Genomic DNA, 24,966 nt, shown 5'->3' on the forward strand with positions numbered 1-24,966 from the left:
TCTGCACTACATGCACACCAACTAAATGAAGTCTCTGCACTACATGCACACCAACTAAATGAAGTCTCTGCACTACATGCACACCAACTAAATGAAGTCTCTGCACTACATGCACACCAACTAAATGAAGTCTCTGCACTACATGCACACCAACTAAATGATGTCTCTGCACTACATGCACACCAACTAAATGAAGTTTCTCTGCACTACATGCACACCAACTAAATGAAGTTTCTCTGCACTACATGCACACCAACTAAATGATGTCTCTGCACTACATGCACACCAACTAAATGAAGTCTCTGCACTACATGCACACCAACTAAATGAAGTCTCTGCACTACATGCACACCAACTAAATGAAGTCTCTGCACTACATGCACACCAACTAAATGAAGCCTCTGCACTACATGCACACCAACTAAATGAAGTCTCTGCACTACATGCACACCAACTAAATGAAGTCTCTGCACTACATGCACACCAACTAAATGAAGTCTCTGCACTACATGCACACCAACTAAATGAAGTCTCTGCACTACATGCACACCAACTAAATGAAGTCTCTGCACTACATGCACACCAACTAAATGATGTCTCTGCACTACATGCACACCAACTAAATGATGTCTCTGCACTACATGCACACCAACTAAATGAAGTCTCTGCACTACATGCACACCAACTAAATGATGTCTCTGCACTACATGCACACCAACTAAATGATGTCTCTGCACTACATGCACACCAACTAAATGAAGTCTCTGCACTACATGCACACCAACTAAATGATGTCTCTGCACTACATGCACACCAACTAAATGAAGTCTCTGCACTACATGCACACCAACTAAATGAAGTCTCTGCACTACATGCACACCAACTAAATGATGTCTCTGCACTACATGCACACCAACTAAATGATGTCTCTGCACTACATGCACACCAACTAAATGAAGTCTCTGCACTACATGCACACCAACTAAATGAAGTCTCTGCACTACATGCACACCAACTAAATGAAGCCTCTGCACTACATGCACACCAACTAAATGATGTCTCTGCACTACATGCACACCAACTAAATGAAGTCTCTGCACTACATGCACACCAACTAAATGGTTTCTCTGCACTACATGCACACCAACTAAATGATGTCTCTGCACTACATGCACACCAACTAAATGATGTCTCTGCACTACATGCACACCAACTAAATGAAGTCTCTGCACTACATGCACACCAACTAAATGAAGTCTCTGCACTACATGCACACCAACTAAATGAAGTCTCTGCACTACATGCACACCAACTAAATGAAGTCTCTGCACTACATGCACACCAACTAAATGAAGTCTCTGCACTACATGCACACCAACTAAATGAAGTCTCTGCACTACATGCACACCAACTAAATGATGCCTCTGCACTACATGCACACCAACTAAATGAAGTCTCTGCACTACATGCACACCAACTAAATGGTTTCTCTGCACTACATCTTTTAAAGAAATGCTCCACTGTGCTATAAATCGATGTTGGAATGATTCCGTTTACAACAACAAAAAGATGCAACTATGGATTTATGGGACAGTGGACCATTGAAAAATAAATAATTACAAATTGTTGAGAGATAATGTTGATGATGTAATACTTTGTTCGTTTGGAGCATTTTATAACAAGCTTGAGACAGTTTCCCAATGTAGTCAGAGTGTTGACCAGAACAACGTAGTCAGAGTGTTGACCAGAACAACGTAGTCAGAGTGTTGACCAGAACAACGTAGTCAGAGTGTTGACCAGAACAACGGGAAGACCAGAACAACGTAGTCAGAGTGTTGACCAGAACAACGTAGTCAATGCCAAGTGTTAACTCAGAAATATTTGTCTACCAATTTTCTCTGTAATGAAACAAAATATAAAAACATCGTTTGAGGGATCAACTACAAGCACAGAAAGAGTGAAAATAAGTATACATGTAGAATTTGGTGACAAGTCTCGTAACTCTCATAACCCCGGCTCAAAGGTCACCAGACTTCAAGTCCACACAAGTGTCTCCTCTCCAGACCACTGCTAGACTGGTCTACGAAGTGGCTGTGTGGGTGTGTAATCTATTTGGAGCTGGTCGAGCAGCACATCATAAGATGACAGGGGCACTGGTACCCTCTCTCTCCACAGACCCAGATGTCTGGGAGGGTGTGCCTCACCTCTTTCTTCCCCATGCGTATGGACAGGATCTTCTCCACCACGGGCCCCTCTGTCTCCACCTCCTACAGTCACACAGATTGAACAACATTAGCACAGTCCAATGGAATGAAGAGCAATGAGCACAAACCTACTCACACATTTTCTCTGTGGAACGCATGCACACCTGCACACATTGTGGGTGCTGACCTGCTGTTCAGAGTTGGTGAAGGGCGGCTTGGGAGCGGTGGAAACATCTCCATCATCGTCTGAGATCCTGAACTCAAGTTCCTCTGTATAGCGCTTCCTCTTCACCTGACGACTGGAACGACGCTTCTATAGAGAGCGAGGGGTGAGGAGAGAGAGAGGGGTGAGGAGAGAGCGAGAGCGAGGGGTGAGGAGAGAGCGAGAGAGAGGGACGAGGAGAGAGAGAGCGAGAGAGAGGGGTGAGGAGAGAGAGAGAGAGGGGCGGTGAGGAGAGAGCGAGAGAGAGGGTGAGGAGAGAGAGAGAGAGAGGGGGGTGAGGAGAGAGAGAGAGCGTGAGGAGAGAGAGAGAGAGGGCGGTGAGGAGAGAGAGAGACGTGAGGAGAGAGAGAGAGAGAGGGGCGGTGAGGAGAGAGAGAGACGGGGAGAGAGAGAGAGGGGCGGTGAGGAGAGAGAGAGGAGAGAGAGAGAGAGGGGCGGTGAGGAGAGAGAGAGAGAGGGGCGGTGAGGAGAGAGAGAGAGGAGAGAGAGAGAGGGGCGGTGAGGAGAGAGAGAGAGGGGCGGTGAGGAGAGAGAGAGACGTGAGGAGAGAGAGAGAGAGGGGCGGTGAGGAGAGAGAGAGAGAGAGACGTGAGGAGAGAGAGAGGGGCGGTGAGGAGAGAGAGAGAGAGAGAGACGTGAGGAGAGAGAGAGGGGCGGTGAGGAGAGAGAGACGTGAGGAGAGAGAGAGAGGGGCGGTGAGGAGAGAGAGAGAGAGAGAGAGGGGCGGTGAGGAGAGAGAGAGAGAGAGGGCGGTGAGGAGAGAGAGAGACGTGAGGAGAGAGAGAGAGAGAGGGGCGGTGAGGAGAGAGAGAGAGAGAGAGAGAGAGAGGAGGAGAGAGAGAGAGGGGCGGTGAGGAGAGAGAGAGAGAGAGAGAGAGACGTGAGGAGAGAGAGAGAGAGGGCGGTGAGGAGAGAGAGACGTGAGGAGAGAGAGGGCGGTGAGGAGAGAGAGAGACGTGAGGAGAGAGAGAGGGGCGGTGAGGAGAGAGAGAGCGTGAGGAGAGAGAGCAGAGAGAGGGGCGGTGAGGAGAGAGAGAGAGAGAGAGAGAGACGTGAGGAGAGAGAGAGAGGGGCGGTGAGGAGAGAGAGAGACGTGAGGAGAGAGAGGGCGGTGAGGAGAGAGAGAGAGAGGGGCGGTGAGGAGAGAGAGAGAGAGGGCGGTGAGGAGAGAGAGAGACGTGAGGAGAGAGAGCAGAGAGAGAGAGAGAGGGGCGGTGAGGAGAGAGAGAGAGTGAGGAGAGAGGCGGTGAGGAGAGAGAGAGAGAGACGGTGAGGAGAGAGAGAGAGAGAGGGGCGGTGAGGAGAGAGAGAGAGAGGGGCGGTGAGGAGAGAGAGAGAGAGGGGCGGTGAGGAGAGAGAGAGAGAGGGGCGGTGAGGAGAGAGAGAGAGAGGGGCGGTGAGGAGAGAGAGAGAGAGGGGCGGTGAGGAGAGAGAGAGAGAGGGCGGTGAGGAGAGAGAGAGAGAGGGGCGGTGAGGAGAGAGAGAGAGAGGGGCGGTGAGGAGAGAGAGAGAGGGGCGGTGAGGAGAGAGAGAGAGAGACGTGAGGAGAGAGAGAGACGGAGGAGAGAGAGAGAGGGGCGGTGAGGAGAGAGAGACGTGAGGAGAGAGAGAGAGAGGGCGGTGAGGAGAGAGAGAGGCGTGAGGAGAGAGAGAGAGAGGCGGTGAGGAGAGAGAGAGAGAGGGCGGTGAGGAGAGAGAGAGACGTGAGGAGAGAGAGAGACGTGAGGAGAGAGAGAGACGTGAGGAGAGAGAGAGACGTGAGGAGAGAGAGAGAGGCGTGAGGAGAGAGAGAGACGTGAGGAGAGAGAGAGACGTGAGGAGAGAGAGAGACGTGAGGAGAGAGAGAGACGTGAGGAGTGAGAGAGACGTGAGGAGTGAGAGAGACGTGAGGAGAGAGAGAGAGCGTGAGGAGAGAGAGAGACGTGAGGAGAGAGAGAGACGTGAGGAGAGAGAGAGGCGTGAGGAGAGAGAGGCGTGAGGAGAGAGAGAGACGTGAGGAGAGAGAGAGACGTGAGGAGAGAGAGAGACGTGAGGAGAGAGAGAGACGTGAGGAGTGAGAGAGACGTGAGGAGTGAGAGAGATGTGAGGAGTGAGAGAGACGTGAGGAGTGAGAGAGACGTGAGGAGTGAGAGAGACGTGAGGAGAGAGAGAGAGAGAGAGAGAGACGTGAGGAGAGAGAGAGAGACGTGAGGAGAGAGACGTGAGGAGAGAGAGAGAGAGAGACGTGAGGAGAGAGAGAGAGAGAGAGACGTGAGGAGAGAGAGAGAGAGAGACGTGAGGAGAGAGAGAGAGAGAGAGAGAGAGAGGGATATGAGAGAGGCTAAACAGGTGTACCATATTGGGCTAACGGCCCTGAATTAAGGCTGCAGTGATAACACACCTGGGTCCTGTTCAATACGCACACAAACAGGGCATAAAATGTACTTTTTGGTTTTTTAAAAATCTACCAGCCACTCAGATTTTTTACCAGGCCAAATAGTCACAACAAATTACACCAACAGAAAACTGATGAGCATGTGTTGTAATGTTTCTAAAACAATACATGTATTACTTGTAAGAAGTAAAGCGGTATATTGTTTCATTTAAGATTTTTTGTGACCTGGGCCTTTTAACCAAAATATCAGCGATTAGACAAATGTTCACCTGCCCCTTTAAGGGTGGGAGGTTACCGTGGTAATGCCAGGGTCATGTGCCTGTGAGATTGAGTCTGACTAATAGCAGTGTTGTCATCTCTTCCCTAGCAGCTGAAACTCTAACATAGAAAAACAACTTTGCTTGTGAACAGAACTATGTAAATAGACCAAGAAACACAAGGACAAAGTCTCACTGCAGTAGACTTTCCTTTCAAGTAAACTAGACCAACTGTTACGCCTGTGCACAGCGCTTGTAAAAACAAATGTGTCACTCAGCGCTTCACGTGCACACAGCCCCCAGCCAAGCAGTGTTGCAGAGCGAGGTGGGATAGGCTATAGGATTCATAGTTCTTTGACGTTGTGTGATTCATTTACCAGCTATGAAACAAGACAGCAGAAATACTTTCAACATAATACTTTTTATTCACACATGCAAGTGAAATGCTCACACTGGAGCCCTGAGCACCTGCCAACGTGGCTGGTTAAACGGACATCTTACCCGCCAATATCAAAATCAACCCATATTTGGCAGGTGGTGGGTGTTGATTTTAGGCCCTGCATACAAACAAAAGGAGTTTATTTTTGGACAAGTTTAGACGGTACCTCAGTTCTGTTTGGTGTTCAACGAACATGACCCAGGTATGTTACTGATAACAGAAAAGTCACAGGAGAAACATCTACAGATTCATTTTAAATCAGGAAAGCTCACATCACTCCCACAACACTCCCACAACACTCCCACAACCTACAGCAGTCTAACCTAGGGAGCCAGACACACGATCAGTCTCTAGCGCGAGGCAGGCGGCCCTCTCAGTCTGTCCTGAAGGGGTAAACCGTAACCGCTGCAGTCATGGTATTACATTGGTCAGGCAGTGCCTGTTGTTTAAGACTGGAGAACATTGGGCAGTGCCTGTTGTTTAAGACTGGTGAACATTGGGCAGTGCCTGCTGTTTAAGACTGGTGAACATTGGGCAGTGCCTGCTGTATAAGACTGGTGAACATTGGGCAGTGCCTGTTGTTTAAGACTGGTGAACATTGGGCAGTGCCTGCTGTATAAGACTGGTGAACATTGGGCAGTGCCTGCTGTATAAGACTGGTGAACATTGGGCAGTGCCTGCTGTATAAGACTGGTGAACATTGGGCAGTGCCTGCTGTATAAGACTGGTGAACATTGGGCAGTGCCTGCTGTTTAAGACTGGTGAACATTGGGCAGTGCCTGTTGTTTAAGACTGGTGAACATTGGGCAGTGCCTGCTGTATAAGACTGGTGAACATTGGGCAGTGCCTGCTGTTTAAGACTGGTGAACATTGGGCAGTGCCTGCTGTATAAGACTGGTGAACATTGGGCAGTGCCTGCTGTTTAAGACTGGTGAACATTGGGCAGTGCCTGCTGTTTAAGACTGGTGAACATTGGGCAGTGCCTGCTGTATAAGACTGGTGAACATTGGGCAGTGCCTGCTGTTTAAGACTGGTGAACATTGGGCAGTGCCTGTTGTTTAAGACTGGTGAACATTGGGCAGTGCCTGCTGTATAAGACTGGTGAACATTAGGCAGTGCCTGCTGTTTAAGACTGGTGAACATTGGGCAGTGCCTGCTGTTTAAGACTGGTGAACATTGGGCAGTGCCTGCTGTATAAGACTGGTGAACATTGGGCAGTGCCTGCTGTATAAGACTGGTGAACATTGGGCAGTGCCTGCTGTATAAGACTGGTGAACATTGGGCAGTGCCTGCTGTTTAACCTGTTATGGATAGGGGGCAGTATTTTCACGGCCGGATAAAAAACGTACCCGATTGAATCTGGTTATTACTCCTGCCCAGAAACTAGAATATGCATATAATTAGTAGCTTTGGATAGAAAACACTCCAGTTTCTAAAACTGTTTGAATGGTGTCTGTGAGTATAACAGAACTCAAATGGCAGGCCAAAACCTGAGAAGATTCTGTACAGGAAGTACCCTGTCTGACCATTTCTTGGCCTTCTTTGTCATCTCTATCCAAAACAAAGGATCTCTGCTGTAACGTGACATTTTCTAAGGCTCCCATAGGCTCTCAGAAGGTGCCAGAACGTTGAATGATGACTTTGCAGCCCATAGCTGAAAAACAGTAGCGCATTTGGTAAGTGGTCGATCTGAGAACAATGAGACGGATGTGCGCATGCACATGAAGAGTCCATTTTAGATTTTGAGTCTTTGAACGGAAAGGACGTCTCCCGGTCGGAATATTATCGCTTTTTTACGAGAAAAATCGCATAAAAATTGATTTTAAACAGCGTTTGACATGCTTCAAGTACGGTAATGGAATATTTTGACATTTTTTTGTCACGATACGCGTCCGCGCATCACCCTTCGGATAGTGTCTTGAATGCACGAACAAAACACCGCTATTTGGATATAACTATGGATTATTTGGAACCAAAGCCAACATTTGTTGTTGAAGTAGAAGTCCTGGGAGTGCATTCTGTCGAAGAACAGCAAAGGTAATCCAATTTTTCTTATAGTAAATCTGAGTTTGGTGAGTACCAAACTTGGTGGGTGTCAAAATGGCTAGCCCGTGATGGCGAGCTATCTACTCAGAATATTGCAAAATGTGCTTTCACCGAAAAGCTATTTTAAAATCGGACACCGCGATTGCATAAATGAGTTCTGTATCTATAATTCTTAAAATAATTGTTATGTTTTTTGTGAACGTTTATCATGAGTAAATTCACCGGAAGTGTTCGGTGGGAATGCTAGTTCTGAACATTACATGCCAATGTAAAAAGCTGGTTTTTGATATAAATATGTACTTGATTGAACAAAACATGCATGTATTGTATAACATAATGTCCTAGGAGTGTCATCTGATGAAGATCATCAAAGGTTAGTGCTGCATTTAGCTGTGGTTTTGGTTTTTGTGACATTATATGCTAGCTTGAAAAATGGGTGTCTGATTATTTCTGGCTGGGTACTCTGCTGACATAATCTAATGTTTTGCTTTCGTTGTAAAGCCTTTTTGAAATCGGACAGTGTGGTTAGATAAAGGAGAGTCTTGTCTTTAAAATGGTGTAAAATAGTCATATGTTTGAAAAATGGAAGTTTTCGGATTTTTGAGGAATTTGTATTTCGCGCCACGCCCATCATTGGATATTGGAGCAGGTGTTCCGCTAGCGGAACGTCTAGATGTAAGAAGTTAAGACTGGGCAGTGCCTGCTGTTTAAGACTGGTGAACATTGGGCAGTGCCTGCTGTTTAAGACTGGTGAACATTGGGCAGTGCCTGCTGTATAAGACTGGTGAACGTTGGGCAGTGCCTGCTGTTTAAGACTGGTGAACATTGGGCAGTGCCCCAGTATCAGCCGGCTGGGTCACCTGGATATTTGGGTTGGTTTAGTAATTTGCTGCTAACAGCTCCCATATGCCTGCATCAGAGTGGAGGAGTGTGTGTGTCACCATATTTTGATTAAATTCACTCCTGAAAAACACCAGGACCAGTCCAAAGTACGTCGGGGATCTAGTTTCGGGCCAGCACGTCGGGGATCTAGTTTCAGGCCAGTACGTCGGGGATCTAGTTTCAGGCCAGCACGTCGGGGATCTAGTTTCAGGCCAGCACGTCGGGGATCTAGTTTCAGGCCAGCACGTCGGGGATCTAGTTTCAGGCCAGCACGTCGGGGATCTAGTTTCAGGCCAGCACGTCGGGGATCTAGTTTCAGGCCAGTATGTAAGGGATCTAGTTTCAGGCCAGTATGTCGGGGATCTAGTTCCAGGCCAGTATGTCGGGGATCTAGTTTCAGGCCAGCATGTCGGGGATCTAGTTTCAGGCCAGTATGTCGGGGATCTAGTTTCAGGCCAGTATGTCGGGGATCTAGTTTCAGGCCAGTATGTCGGGGATCTAGTTCCAGGCCAGTATGTCGGGGATCTAGTTCCAGGCCAGTATGTAAGGGATCTAGTTCCAGGCCAGTATGTCGGGGATCTAGTTCCAGGCCAGTATGTCGGGGATCTAGTTCCAGGCCAGTATGTCGGGGATCTAGTTTCAGGCCAGTATGTCGGGGATCTAGTTTCAGGCCAGTATGTCGGGGATCTAGTTTCAGGCCAGTATGTCGGGGATCTAGTTTCAGGCCAGTATGTCGGGGATCTAGTTTCAGGCCAGTATGTCGGGGATCTAGTTTCAGGCCAGTATGTCGGGGATCTAGTTTCAGGCCAGTATGTCGGGGATCTAGTTTCAGGCCAGTATGTAAGGGATCTAGTTTCAGGCCAGTATGTCGGGGATCTAGTTTCAGGCCAGTATGTCGGGGATCTAGTTTCAGGCCAGTATGTCGGGGATCTAGTTTCAGGCCAGTATGTAAGGGATCTAGTTTCAGGCCAGTATGTCGGGGATCTAGTTTCAGGCATTTATTTTACGCCTGCTACATTAGGTTAGCTCAAAACTGATGTTACTGTGTGTGTCACTAACGTTACAGTGTGTGTGTGTGTACCTGGACACCGTCGTCGTCGTCGTCGTCCTCTTCGGAGGGACCTGGAGGTGACTTCTCCACATCGGAGCAGACCGAGGGCTCCCTCTTCCTCTTAGTCTCCATCACACTGCTGCCACTGCCCTCTGCTAACTCCACCTTCTTAGTGCTTCTGGAGGCAGGAGGGGAAGAGAGGGATTAGAAGAAGGATGAAAGAGCGTCAGGAGAGAGTGGGATGAGGATGAAAGAGTGACAGAGAAGAGGACGGAGGGATTAGGAAGAGAAGGATGAATGAGAGGTTGATATGAAAGAGGTGGAGAATATTTAGAGAAGGACTGATGAGAGTGAACACCATCTTAAAACAGGTATTACAGTCAGCTTCTGCTTCTGTCTCTGATAGTATGAAGTCATCAATGCTGAAAACAGTGTTTCCCAACTCCAGGCCTCAGGTACACTCAACAGCATACATTTTTGCACTGAAGGACTGGAGTTAGGATACACTGGCCTAAAGTATAGTTAAGTTTACACCACAATCTTTAAACTCCTGAAAAAATCATCATCTGCTTCCACTATATAGACTTTCCATAGCATGAGGACCCACCGTAGACACCAGTGGAAACCATTTTGATGACTGTTGGAACAATCAACAATCATCCGTACACAAGAGCATTTAGCAAGTTAAACCTGTGGTTTCAAAGTTGATGTTCAGAAACACAATGAGATGGAAGATGTGGGATTTCTAGTAACCATCTTGGACATGCCATGTTTTAAATTAACAGGTTGAGGTCAATTCATTTCCTTGTAGCTCGATGACGGACGGTTGAAACGTGAACAGCTAGAGAAGGGAAGAGGAGGGAGGGAAGCTGTGTGTCTCTTTCCACAGAGAGAGAGAGAGAGAGACAGAGAGAGAGAGACAGAGAGAGAGAGAGACAGAGAGAGAGACAGAGAGAGAGAGAGAGACAGAGAGAGCGCTCCTCCCTGCCACAGATTACACAAAGCCCTGGGGGCGGGCAGTCAACCCCCCCTCTTCCTTAGCTCACTCCCTTGCTGGCTCTACTCTAGGGCCCCCCTCTCCTTTCATTTGCAGCCAAGAGCAATCACATCGCCCTGGTAACCCGCGGTCACGTGATCCGCACCTGTTCCTCTGGCTGGACTCCACAGGCTGGAGCCATCTGCTCTACTCAGACACTAGTCCTCTCCCTCTTCTCCTCTCCTCCTCCTACTGCTGCTACACTGAACAAAAATAAAATGCAACATGACACAATTTCAAAAGATTTTACTGAGTTTGTCTGATTTCCTTAAATGAACTATTTGAATGAATGAATTAGGCCCTAATCTATGAATTTCACATGACTGAATACAGATATGCATCTGTTGGTCACAGCGATCTTTAAAAAAAAGAAAGATGGATCAGAAACCAGTCAGTATCTGGTGTGACCATTTGCCTCATGCAGCACGACACATCTCCTTCACATAGTTGATCAGTTGATCAGGCTGTTGATCAGGCTGTTGAGTTGATCAGGCTGTTGATTGTGTCTTGTGGAATGTGGTCCCACTCCTCAATGGCTGTGCGAAGTTGCTGGATATTGTTGTGAACTGGAAAAAGCTGTCGTACACGTCGATCTAGAGCATCCCAAACATGCTCAGTGGGCGACATGTCTGATGAGTATTCAAGCCATGGAAGAACTGACATTTTCAGCTTCCAGGAATTGTGTACATATCCTTGTGACATGGGGCCGTGCATTATCATGCTGAAACATGTGATGGCAGCGGATGAATGGCACCAACAATGGGCCTCAGGATCTCATCACGGTATCTCTGTGTATTCAAATTGATATAAATAAAATTGTGTTCGTTGTCTGTAGCTCTTCCCTGTCTATACCATAACCCCACCGCCACCATGAGGCACTCTGTTCACAACGTAGACATCAGCAAACCGCTCACCCACACGACACCATACATGCTGTCTGCTACCAGCCCGGTACAGATGAAACTGGGATTTATTCATAAACAGCACACTTCTCCAGCATGCCAGTGGCCATCGAAGGTGAGCACTGAAGTCTGTAATGACGCCGAACTGCAGTCAGGTCAAGACCCTGGTGAGGACAACGAGCACGCAGATGAGCTTCCCTGACTGTTTCTGACAATTTGTGCAGAAATTCTTTGGTTGTGCAAACTCACAGTTCATGCACAAACCGGGTGGCTGGTCTCAGCCAATCCCGCAGGTGAAGAAGCCGGATGTGGAGTAGAGGTCGACCGATTAATCGGAATGGCCGATTAATTCGGGCCGATTTCAAGTTCATAACAATCGGTATTTTTGTTTACACCTTTATTTAACTATGCAAGTCAGTTAAGAACACATTCTTATTTTCAATGACGGCCTAGGAACGGTGGGCTAACTGCCTTGTTCAGGGGCAGAATGACTGATTTTTACCTTGTCAGCTTGGGGATTCAATCTTGCAACCTTACGGTTAACTAGTCCAACGCTCTAACCACCTGCTTTACATTGCACTCCACGAGGAGCCTGCCTGTTGCGCGAATGCAGTAAGAAGCCATGGTAAGTTGCTAGCTAGCATTAAACTTATCTTATAAAAAACAATCAATCATAATCACTAGTTAACTACACATGGTTGATGATATTACTAGTTTATCTAGCCTGTCCTGCGTTGCATATAATCGATGCAGTGAGCATTTGCGAAAAAGGACTGTCGTTGCTCCAACGTGTACCTAACCATAAACATCAATGTCTTTCTTAAAATCAATACACAAGTATATATGTTTAAACCTGCATATTTAGCTAAAAGAAATCCAGGTTAGCAGGCAATATTAATCAGGTGAAATTGTGTCACTTCTCTTGCGTTCATTGCACGCAGAGTCAGGGTATATGCAACAGTTTGGGCCGCCTGGCTTGTTGCGAACTAATTTTACATAATTATGACATAACAATGAAGGTTGTGCAATGTAACAGGAATATTTAGACTTAGGGATGCCACCCGTTAGATAAAATACGGAATGGTTCCAAATTTCACTGAAAGAAAAAAACTTTTGTTTTCGAGATGATAGTTTCCGTATTCGACCATATTAATGACCTAAGGCTCGTATTTCTGTGTGATTATTATATTATAATTAAGTCTGATTTGATAGAACAGTCTGACTGAGCGATGGTAGGCACCAGCAGGCTCGTAAGCATTCATTCAAACAGCACTTTCGTGCGTTTTGCCAGCAGCTCTTCGCAATGCTTCAAGCATTGCGCTGTTTATGACTTCAAGCCTATTAACTCCCAAGATTAGGCTGGTGTAACCCATGTGAAATGGCTAGCTAGTTAGCGGGGTGTGCGCTAATAGCGTTTCAAATGTCACTCGCTCTGAGACTTGGAGTAGTTGTTCCCCTTGCTCTGCATGGGTAATGCTGCTTCGAGGGTGGCTGTTGTCGATGTGTTCCTGGTTCGAGCCCAGGTAGGAGCGAGGAGAGGGACGGAAGCTATACTGTTACACTGGCAATAATAAAATGCCTATAAGAACATCCAATAGTCAAAGGTATATGAAATACAAATCGTATAGAGAGAAATAGTCCTATAATTCCTATAATAACTACAACCTAAAACTTCTTACCTGGGAATATTGAAGACTCATGTTAAAAGGAACCACCAGCTATCATATGTTCCCATGTTCTGAGCAAGGCACTTAAACGTTAGCTTTCTTACTTGGCACATATTGCACTTTTACTTTCTTCTCCAACACTTTGTTTTTGCATTATTTAAACCAAATTGAACATGTTTCATTATTTATTTGAGGCTAAATTGATTTTATTGATGTATTATATTAAGTTAAAATAAGCGTTCATTCAGTATTGTTGTAATTATCATTATTACAAATAAATAAATACAAATTAAAAAAACTGTCCGATTAATCGGTATCGGCTTTTTTTTTGGTCCTCCAATAATCGGTATCCGTGTTGAAAAATCATAATCGGTCGACCTCTAATGTGGAGGTCCTGGTCTGGCGTGGTTACACGTGGTCTGCGGTTGTGAGGCCGGTTGGACGTACTGCCAAATTCTCTAAAACAACATTAGTAGAAAAATAAACATTAATTTCTCTGGCATCAGCTCTGGTGGACATCGCATGCTCCCTCAAAATGTGAAACATCTTTGACATTGTGTTGAGTTAAAACTACACATTTTAGAGTGGCCTACTGTCCCCAGCGCAAGGTGAACTTGTGTAATGATCATGCTGTTTAATCAGCTTCATGTTATGCCACGCCTGTCAGGTGGATCAATTAACTTAGCAAAGGAGAAACGCTCACTAACATAGACGTAAACACATTTGTGCACAACACTTAACAGAAATACGTTTTTTGTGCTTATGGAACATTTCTGGGATATTTTTATTTCAACTCATGAAACAGGACCAACACTTCACATATTTTTGTTCAGTGTACATAATTTTATAACTCCATTGCGTTTCCCCCCTTTTCTCATCTTGGTTAGATAAGCTTTCCCATCTTCGCCCCTCCTAATCAACCACAGACTTGCTCCTCTCGGTCCGCTCCTCTCCAATGCATCCCCTCTAACAATCAGAGGCTCTAGCTCTCTCCTTTCATTCTACTGTTCCATCTTCTTGATCAGCTTCATCATCCCTTCGCTCTCATTCTCTTGCTTTTCTCCGTTGACCTAATATCCCTTTCCCCCGTTCTTTCACCCCTCTTTCCTTCTCCATCTCTTTTCCACTTAGTCAGCCTCTAAACCTCTTCTCTACCCCACTATCAAGTCTCCCTTTCTCTCCTAACCACCCATTCTTCTCTTCCCTACTATCCTGGTTACTCCTCAATACTGCTCTCCAGTAACATTGGCTTGTGGGCAGGGTTCAAGGCTGTGTGTGTATGCAACCAGGAGAGGAGGAAGGTAGCAGAGGCAGCAACACAGAGGGATAACGCCTCTAACCAACGCTGTTATACATTTGTTTTTTAAAATGTAAATCTTTATTTAACTAGGCAAGAACAAATTCTTATTTACAATGACGCCAACCCCGGACGACGCTGGGCCAATCACGGCCGGATGTGAAATAGCAGGTTTTAGAAGATGGTGGCTCTAGTATGTACAGCTAAAATACCAGTCGGCCATTATGGTGCTTAACTACATTAACAAGTGGGATTTGTTAAAGTGCACCACTGGAATTCATCTGGAATCCGCTGTCTGAGGTGTACTGGGTGGCATTTAGGCATGTGGTCCTCCAGCAGTGGAGTGTGATGCTGTATTCTGACAGTAAGACAGCGGAGGAGGAGAGGGAAGGAAGGAGAAGGTCCAAGGGGGAGAGTTCCAGGACATCTGCCATGCACTGCTGAGATGAGTCATACACAGCTAGACCCCCTGACACTTCCTCTTCCTGCACACACACACACACCACAGCTTTTGCATACTTGCTAAGGGCAATGCATGTACACAGGGGTATATACACAGAGCTTCAGCAGAGTGCCTTAACAAGGTACGGTTAGCTCAGTCATGTGAGGCTGGGGAGGGGAGGTGCCTCGTTGCAGAGAGAGTGTAAGCAACAAGATAAACAGATGGTATGGTGACAGCTGTGTGCTGATTGAGGGCTGAAGGCACTTCTGTCATTTCAGTATGAGCCGGAGACATTGTAGTACCGCATGTCTAAATGCATTCACAAATCACAACGAACGTGGATCTAGCGTTCGTCTGCGCGTTGTTTTAGGGATGACCTGCTGTAGACGTCCGACTGACAATTTTTGGGGGGCAAAATAGGTGTGTACGCGGTTAGCAAAGTCTGTTCAGGGGCGAAGCACTATTGGTGTGTCTGAGCACTTAAGGGTTAACACATGGTTCAGTTTGTTTGTATTCAGGGAGAGAAACACACACATAGGTGAGGTGGCTGCAGGTGTGCTTCCTTCCTGACAGTGGTGTGTACTACAAACAAATCTAGGACACACCACGTCACACCCATCTGTGGGTGTGGCAGCAAGACGAGTGATGACACAGGAGATGGGCAGCTATTAATAGCTCAGCTTTCTCCCAGGATGACCCAGCACACAAACAAGGTAAAAAGCCAGCCTGCTACCTACCTGCCATTGGCTCACGGACCGTCCCCCTCTTGCCTGAAGCCTCGCACTCCACCCATGTCAGTGAAGCTGGCTAGGCAAGCAGGGGACAAATAAGTCCACACGCTCCTCATCGGTTTAAGCCAAACTGACACTCTACACAGTACAAAGGACACACACACACACACACATACACCCATACATACATATATATGTGTGTGTACATACATACATACATACATACATACATACATACACACTGCTCAAAAAAAATAAAGGGAACACTTAAACAACACATCCTAGATCTGAATGAAAGAAATAATCTTATTAAATACTTTTTTCTTTACATAGTTGAATGTGCTGACAACAAAATCACACAAAAATAATCAACGGAAATCCAATTTATCAACCCATGGAGGTCTGGATTTGGAGTCACACTCAAAATGAAAGTGGAAAACCACACTACAGGCTGATCCAACTTTGATGTAATGTCCTTAAAACAAGTCAAAATGAGGCTCGGTAGTGTGTGTGGCCTCCACGTGCCTGTATGACCTCCCTACAACGCCTGGGCATGCTCCCGATGAGGTGGCAGATGGTCTCCTGAGGGATCTCCTCCCAGACCTGTACTAAAGCATCCGCCAACTCCTGGACAGTCTGTGGTGCAACGTGGCGCTGGTGGATGGAGCGAGACATGATGTCCCAGATGTGCTCAATTGGATTCAGGTCTGGGGAACGGGCGGGCCAGTCCATAGCATCAATGCCTTCCTCTTGCAGGAACTGCTGACACACTCCAGCCACATGAGGTCTAGCATTGTCTTGCATTAGGAGGAACCCAGGGCCAACCGCACCAGCATATGGTCTCACAAGGGGTCTGAGGATCTCATCTTGGTACCTAATGGCAGTCAGGCTACCTCTGGCGAGCACATGGAGGGCTGTGTGGCCCCCAAAGAAATGCCGCCCCACACCATGACTGACCCACCACCAGACCGGTCATGCTGGAGGATGTTGCAGGCAGCAGAACGTTCTCCACGGCGTCTCCAGACTCTGTCACGTGCTCCGTGTGAACCTGCTTTCATCTGTGAAGAGCACAGGGCGCCAGTGGCGAATTTGCCAATCTTGGTGTTCTCTGGCAAATGCCAAACGTCCTGCACGGTGTTGGGCTGTAAGCACAACCCCCACCTGTGGATGTCGGGCCCTCATACCACCCTCATGGAGTCTGTTTCTGACCGTTTGAGCAGACACATGCACATTTGTGGCCTGCTGGAGGTCATTTTGCAGGGCTCTGGCAGTGCTCCTCCTGCTCCTCCTTGCACAAAGGCGGAGGTAGCGGTCCTGCTGCTGGGTTGTTGCCCTCCTACGGCCTCCTCCACGTCTCCTGATGTACTGGCCTGTCTCCTGGTAGTGCCTCCATGCTCTGGACACTACGCTGACAGACACAGCAAACCTTCTTGCCACAGCTCACATTGATGTGCCATCCTGGATGAGCTGCACTACCTGAGCCACTTGTGTGGGTTGTAGACTCCGTCTCATGCTACCACTAGAGTGAAAGCACCGCCAGCATTCAAAAGTGACCAAAACATCAGCCAGGAAGCATAGGAACTGAGAAGTGGTCTGTGGTTACCACCTGCAGAACCACTCCTTTATTGGGGGTGTCTTGCTTATTGCCTATAATTTCCACCTGTTGTCTATTCCATTTGCACAACAGCATGTGAAATGTATTGTCAATCAGTGTTGCTTCCTAAGTGGACAGTTTGATTTCACAGAAGTGTGATTGACTTGGAGTTACATTGTGTTGTTTAAGTGTTCACTTTATTTTTTTGAGCAGTATAATATATATATATATATATATATATATATATATATATATATATATACACACACACACACACACATACATACACACATATATATATATATATATAAATACATTAATAAATAATACACACACACACACACACACACATATATACACACACACACGCACATATATACACACACACCAATGAGGAAAATGATTGTGAAAGCAATATGGCGGAAGCTTTCACATAGCCACTTCTTTTAGATCAGTGTAGTAATACTAATACATCCAGGACTAACAGAGTAAACACCGAGGTGCTAAGATACTAATACATCCAGGACTAACAGAGTAAACACCTAGGTGCTAAGATACTAATACATCCAGGACTAACAGAGTATACACCTATGTGCTAAGATACTAATACATCCAGGACTAACAGAGTATACACCTATGTGCTAAGATACTAATACGTCTAGGATTTATAGAGCAGAAGGCGAACACTGAGGTTATTTTTCCCTCTGAGGAGAGAGAACAGGGTCAAGACCAAGTTTGACTGGGTAGGTGTGGGCAGGCATGTCTAGGATTAGTTCAATTTTCCCCACCTCATGGTTGAGACCTGGGTTGGGGCAATTAGACTGAGAGAAGGGTTTATTTCGTCCACCCTTACAGTACAGGGTGGTTGAGTGAATGCGCTGCCATCATTATCATGCTAAATGAAAACGACTGGCATAGCCATCACAAAATGGAGGAAGGTTGCAGAGAAGGGACTTAGCCCCCCAGTTGATTGGAGCTCATTTAGCTGCCAGTGACAACAGCCTTTTTGCTGTGCTTCATTCCGGTGCTAGTCAAGCCTGGAGGCTAAATGAAGAAGCCTTGCCTTGATTACCATTAGCGGCCATTTTACTCCACAAGATTACCCACTCCCTCCACACACACACACACAAACAAACACGCAAACTAACAGAAACACACACACTTCCATCCCCCTCACATGCATACCCCCCCCCCCAATCTGCTGACCCCTGTGCTGTCACTGGTCCATCCCTCTTCCTCTGGATGAAAGTGGCAGGAGGAGTGACAGCACTGCGGAGGAGGGTAGGGGTGGAGAGGGATAAGTGCAGTGGGATGTAGAGAGAGCAGAGAGGGATAAGTGCAGTGGGATGTAGAGAGAGCAGAGAGGGATAAGTGCAGTGGGATGTAGAGAGAGCGGAGAGGGATAAGTGCAGTGGGATGTAGAGAGAGCAGAGAGGAATAAGGGCAGTGGGATGTAGAGAGAGCAGAGAGGAATAAGGGCAGTGGGATGTAGAGAGAGCAGAGAGGGATAAGGGCAGTGTGATGTAGAGAGAGCGGAGAGGGATAAGTGCAGTGGGATGTAGAGAGAGCAGAGAGGAATAAGGGCAGTGGGATGTAGAGAGAGCAGAGAGGAATAAGGGCAGTGGGATGTAGAGAGAGCGGAGAGGGATAAGGGCAGTGGGATGTAGAGAGAGCAGAGAGGGATAAGGGCAGTGGGATGTAGAGAGAGCGGAGAGGGATAAGGGCAGTGGGATGTAGAGAGAGCGGAGAGGGATAAGTGCAGTGGGATGTAGAGAGAGCAGAGAGGGATAAGGGCAGTGGGATGTAGAGAGAGCGGAGAGGGATAAGGGCAGTGGGATGTAGAGAGAGCAGAGAGGGATAAGGGCAGTGGGATGTAGAGAGAGCAGAGAGGGATAAGTGCAGTGGGATGTAGAGAGAGCAGAGAGGAATAAGGGCAGTGGGATGTAGAGAGAGCGGAGAGGGATAAGTGCAGTGTGATGTAGAGCGAGCGGAGAGGGATAAGGGCAGTGTGATGTAGAGAGAGCAGAGAGGGATAAGGGCAGTGGGATGTAGAGAGAGCGGAGAGGGATACGTGCAGTGGGATGTAGAGAGAGCAGAGAGGGATAAGGGCAGTGGGATGTAGAGAGAGCGGAGAGGGATAAGTGCAGTGGGATGTAGAGAGAGCAGAGAGGAATAAGGGCAGTGGGATGTAGAGAGAGCAGAGAGGGATAAGGGCAGTGTGATGTAGAGAGAGCAGAGAGGGATAAGGGCAGTGGGATGTAGAGAGAGCAGAGAGGGATAAGGGCAGTGGGATGTAGAGAGAGCAGAGAGGGATAAGGGCAGTGGGATGTAGAGAGAGCAGAGAGGGATAAGGGCAGTGGGATGTAGAGAGAGCAGAGGGATACGTGCAGTGGGATGTAGAGAGAGCAGAGAGGGATAAGTGCAGTGGGATGTAGAGAGAGCAGAGAGGGATAAGGGCAGTGGGATGTAGAGAGAGCAGAGAGGGATAAGTGCAGTGGGATGTAGAGAGAGCAGAGAGGGATAAGGGCAGTGGGATGTAGAGAGAGCAGAGAGGGATAAGGGCAGTGGGATGTAGAGAGAGCAGAGAGGGATAAGGGCAGTGGGATGTAGAGAGAGCGGAGAGGGATAAGGGCATAGTTATATCCAAATAGCGGCGTTTTGTTCGTGCGTTCAAGACACTATCCGAAAGGGTAAAGAAGGGTGACGCGCCCGACGTGTTTCGTGACAAAAAAATTCTAAATATTCCATTACCGTACTTCGAAGCATGTCAACCGCTGTTTAAAATCAATTTTTATGCCATTTTTCTCGTAAAAAAGCGATAATATTCCAACCGGGAATCTGTGTTTTAGTACAAAGAGAGAGAAAATAAAAACATGGGGTCGTCTCGTGCACGCGCCTCAGTCTCATTGTCCTCTGATAGACCACTTACCAAAGGCGCTAATGTTTTTCAGCCAGGGGCTGGAATTACATCATTCAGCTTTTTCCCGGGTTCTGAGAGCCTATGGGAGCCGTAGGAAGTGTCACGTTACAGCAAAGATCCTCAGTTTTCAATAAAGAGAGTCAAGAAGAACAAGAACTTGTCAGACAGGCCACTTCCTGTAAGGAATCTTCTCAGGTTTTTGCCTGCCATATGAGTTCTGTTATACTCACAGACACCATTCAAACAGTTTTAGAAACTTTAGGGTGTTTTCTATCCAAAGCCAATAATTATATGCATATTCTAGTTTCTGGGCAGTAGTAATAACCAGATTAAATCGGGTACGTTTTTTATCCGGCCGTGTAAATACTGCCCCCTAGCCCTAACAGGTTAACAAGTCACACAATAAGTTGCATGAACTCACTGTGTGCAATAATATATAGTTAATGATTACCTCATCTCTCTACCCAACAAATTATCTTTAAGGTCCCTCAGTCAAGCAGTGAACTTCAAACAGATTCAATCACAAAGACCAGTGAGGTTTCCCAATACCTCGCAATGTAGGGCACCTATTGGGAGATGGGTAAAAATAAAAAAGGCATTGAATATCACTTTGAGCATGGTGAAGTTATTAATTACACTTTGGATGGTGTATCAATACATCCAGTTACTACAAAGATAGACGTCCTTCCTAACTCAGTTGCCAGAGGAAGGAAACCGCTCAGGGATTACACCATGAGGTCAATGGTGCCTTTAAAACAGTTAGAGTTTAATGGCTGTGATAGGAGAAAACTGAGGATGGATCAACACAACAGTGTAGTTACTCCACAATACTAACCTAATTGACCAAGTGAAGAGGAAGCCTGTGCAGAATAAAAATATTCCAAAACATGCATCCTGTTTGCGACAAGGGACTAAAGTAATACTGCAAAAAAATGTGGCAAAGCAATTAACTTTTTGTCCTAAATACAAGTGCTATGTTTTCGAGCAGGGCACTGAGTACCAGTCTCCATATTTTCAAGCACAGTTGTGGCTGCATCATGTTATGGGTATACTTGTAATCGATAAGAACTAGAGTTTTGCAGGATTAAAAAAAAACAGAATGGTGCTAAGCACATGAACAATCCTAGAGGAAAACCTGGTTCAGTCTGCTTTCCACCAGACACTGGGAGATGAATTCACCTTTCAGCAGGACAATAACCTAAAACACAAGGCCTAATCTACACTGGAGTTGCTTACCAAGAAGACGGAATGTTCCCGAGTGGCCGAGTTACAGTTTTAACTTAAATCTACTTGAAAATCTATGGCAATACCTGAAAATGGTTGTCTTGCAATGATCAACCAAAAATTTGACAGAGCTTGAATCATTTTTTAAAGAATAATGGCCAAATATTGCACAATCCAGGTGTGGAAAGCTCTTCCAGACTCACCCAGAAATAGTCAACTGTAACCGCTGCCAAAGGTGTTTAAACAAAGTATTGATTCAGGGTAGTAAATACTTATGTAAATTATATATTTCTGTATGTCACAGGGATGCAAACTGGTGAGGGACCAAAGGTGACACTTTTGTTGCAAAAAAAAACTGCTAGGGGAAAATGCAGGTGTGAACAAATTAAACAAAGAATATGATCTACATGATCAGTCTCTCTGTGTAAAATAAAAAAGTGGTTACTGTGAACCTAACTCACAGCTAAAACATGTAAAGAAAGCAATCCAATGTTATTTGTTGGAGTGCCTTGGAGGAGCTGTTCTCAGTCTTATAGACTTAATTTTAACCTGTTATGGCTAGGGGGCAGTATTTTCACGGCTGGATAAAAAACGTACCCGATTTAATCTGGTTACTACTCCTGCCCAGTAACTAGAATATGCATATAATTATTGGCTTTGGATAGAAAACACTCCAAAGTTTCTAAAACTGTTTGAATGGTGTCTGTGAGTATAACAGAACTCAAATGGCAGGTCAAAACCTGAGAGATTCCTTTACAGGAAGTGGCCTGTCTGACCATTTCTTGAACTTCTTTGCCATCTCTATCTTTTACAAAGGATCTCTGCTCTAACGTGACACTTCCTACGTCTTCCATGGGCGCTCAGAGCCCGGGAAAAACCTGAATGTCGTCATCCCAGCCCCAGGCTGAAACACATTATCGCCTTTCTCAAGTGGCCGATCAAGGGACTGTGGGCTTAGGCGCGTGCCCTGGCCGCCCCGTCTTTGTGATTTTTCCTCTGTTTGCCGAAAAGGAGATTCCCGGTCGGAATATTATCGCTTTTTACGAGATAAATTGCATAAAAATTGATTTTAAACAGCAGTTGACATGCTTCGAAGTACGGTAAAGGAATATTTAGAATTTTTTTTGTCACGAATTGCGCCATGCGCACGACCCTGATTTACCATTTCGGATAGTGTCTGGGACGATCGAACAAAAACGCCGCTATTCGGATATAACGATGGATTATTTTGGACCAAACCAACATTTGTTATTGAAGTAGCAGTCCTGGGAGTGCATTCTGACGAAGACAACAAAAGGTAATCAAACTTTTATAATAGTAAATCTGATTTTGGTGAAGGCTAAACTTGCCGGGTGTCTAAATAGCTAGCCCGTGATGGCTGGGCTATGTACTTAGAATATTGCAAAATGTGCTTTCACCAAAAAGCTATTTTAAAATCGGACATAGAGTGCATAGAGGAGGTCTGTATCTATAATTCTTAAAATAATTGTTATGCTTTTTGTGAACGTTTATCGTGAGTAATTTAGTAAAATGTTAGCGAATTCCCCCGGAAGTTTGCGGGGGGGTATGCTAGTTCTGAACGTCACATGCTAATGTAAAAAGCTGTTTTTTGATATAAATATGAACTTGATTGAACAAAACATGCATGTATTGTATAACATAATGTCCTAGGTGTGTCATCTGATGAAGATCATCAAAGGTTAGTGCTGCATTTAGCTGTCTTCTGGGTTTTTGTGACATTATATGCTAGCTTGAAAAATGGGTGTCTGATTATTTCTGGCTTGGTACTCTGCTGACATAATCTAATGTTTTGCTTTCGCTGTAAAGCTTTTTTGAAATCGGACAGTGTGGTTAGATAAAGGAGAGTCTTGTCTTTAAAATGCTGTGAAATAGTCATATGTTTGAAAAATTGAAGTTTTTGTATTTTTGAGGAATTTGTCATTCGCGCCACGCCTATCATTGGATATTGGAGCAGGTGTTCCGCTAGCGGAACGTCTAGATGTAAGAGGATAACATAACACACAGAAATACGAGCCTTAGGTCATTAATATGGTCAAACCCGGAAACTATCATTTCGAAAACAAAACATTTATTCTTTCAGTGAAATACGGAACCGTTCCGTATTTTATCTAACGGGTGGCATCCATAAGTCTAAATATTTCCGTTACATTGCACAACCTTCAATGCTGTCATAATTACATAAAATTTTGGCAAATTAATTACGGTCTTTGTTTATGGTTAGGTACATTCGTGCAACGATTGTGCTTTTTTTCGCAAATGCGCTTTTGTTAAGTCGTCTCCCGTTTGGCGAAGTTGGTCTTCACACAGTTCGCAACGAGCCAGGCGGCCCAAACTGCTGCATATAGCCTGACTCTGTTGCACAGAACGCAAGAGAAGTGACACAATTTCCCTAGTTAAAATAAATTCATGTTAGCAGGCAATATTAACTAAATATGCACGTTTAAAAATATATACTTGTGTACTGATTTTAAGAAAGGCTTGGTTGAAAGGTTGTTTATGGTTAGGTACACATTGGTGCAACGACAGTGCTTTTTTCGCGAATGCGCTTGTTAAATAACCGTTTGGCGAAGTAGGCTATGACTCAAAGATAAATTAACAGGCACCGCATCGATTATATGCAACGCAGGACACACTAGATAAACTAGTAATAGCATCAACCATGTGTAGTTAACTAGTGATTATGTTAATATTGATTGTTTTTTAGAAGATACGTTTAATGCTAGCTAGCACCTTACCTTAGCTCCTTGCTGCACTCACATAACAGGTAGTCAGCCTGCCACGCAGTCTCCTCGTGGAGTGCAATGTAATCGGCCATGATCGGTGTCCAAAAATGCCGATTACCGATTGTTATGAAAACTTGAAATCTGCCCTAATTAAATCAGCCATTCTGATTATTCGGTCGACCTCTATCACCTACCTCTTCGTTATCGTTCAGGGACACCCTGCTGTAACTGGCAAACTGCCTTTCCACTCTGCCGCTGTCTTTCCAGAGCACGCGCTGATGCTGTAACTAGCAACTTGGTTGTCTCTTCTCTCTTCAGTTGCGTGCTGCATTCTGTTATGTGAACGATTGGCTGAGCCTTGGATACAGCCAGTATTGCTTCAAACATGCATCACTCATTCTCTTACAGCCAGTAGTGATCCAAAGCCACCCAACCCCCACTCCCAAACTTTTCTCATTGGATCGACACAAATCCCATAGGTCACCTATATCGGATTCAAAATGGAAAATTTCGCCAAAAGGTGAATAGTTTGCATCCCTGATGTAATTTTCAATAGATTTGCAAAAATGTCTAAAAACATGTTTTCACTTTGTCATTATGTGGTATTGTGTGTAGATCGTTGAATAAAAATGTATTGAATCAATTTTGAATTCAGGTTGTAACATGTGGAATAAGTCAAGGGGTATTGTTAGGGTTGAACTGGCTATTTGTATGCATAACCTTTATAATATACTGGGGAAGCTATGCTACAATATTAAGTATATGAACTGCGAGTAAATCAACTGAAGACAAGAAGAACTACAACCGGCAACAGGAAGTGCGTCACGACGCTGGGATCAGCCTACACGCCGACGACAGGAGGAGCAAGTTTAAACCACGCTCCTCCTCCCTCGGACAGGCCAGCATTGAGCAGGAACTATCTCTGTTAGAGTA

General features: G+C 45.7%; 1 protein-coding gene across 4 annotated transcripts in view; it reads right to left on the minus strand.

Annotated features, from left to right (window-relative positions):
- Window positions 1–1,834: 1,834 nt before the first annotated feature.
- LOC106599585 (chromodomain-helicase-DNA-binding protein 7) overlaps window positions 1,835–24,966 on the minus strand; it is a 60,656-nt gene continuing 37,524 nt past the window's right edge. For 2 of the 4 annotated variants that reach the window (XM_045714591.1, XM_045714592.1), the window contains 3 exons: window positions 9,507–9,654; window positions 2,392–2,517; window positions 1,835–2,267 (listed from right to left, as the gene is read on the minus strand). In XM_045714591.1, the coding sequence (XP_045570547.1) occupies window positions 2,109–2,267; window positions 2,392–2,517; window positions 9,507–9,654 (433 nt within the window). In that variant the 3' untranslated portion in view covers window positions 1,835–2,108. Of the gene's footprint in view, window positions 2,268–2,368; window positions 2,518–9,506; window positions 9,655–24,966 lie in introns of all 4 variants that reach the window. The other 2 variants (XM_045714593.1, XM_045714590.1) reach the window with 2 other exon arrangements.

The sequence above is a fragment of the Salmo salar genome, chromosome ssa03 (genome assembly GCF_905237065.1).
Source record: "Salmo salar chromosome ssa03, Ssal_v3.1, whole genome shotgun sequence".
NCBI lineage: Eukaryota > Metazoa > Chordata > Actinopteri > Salmoniformes > Salmonidae > Salmo > Salmo salar.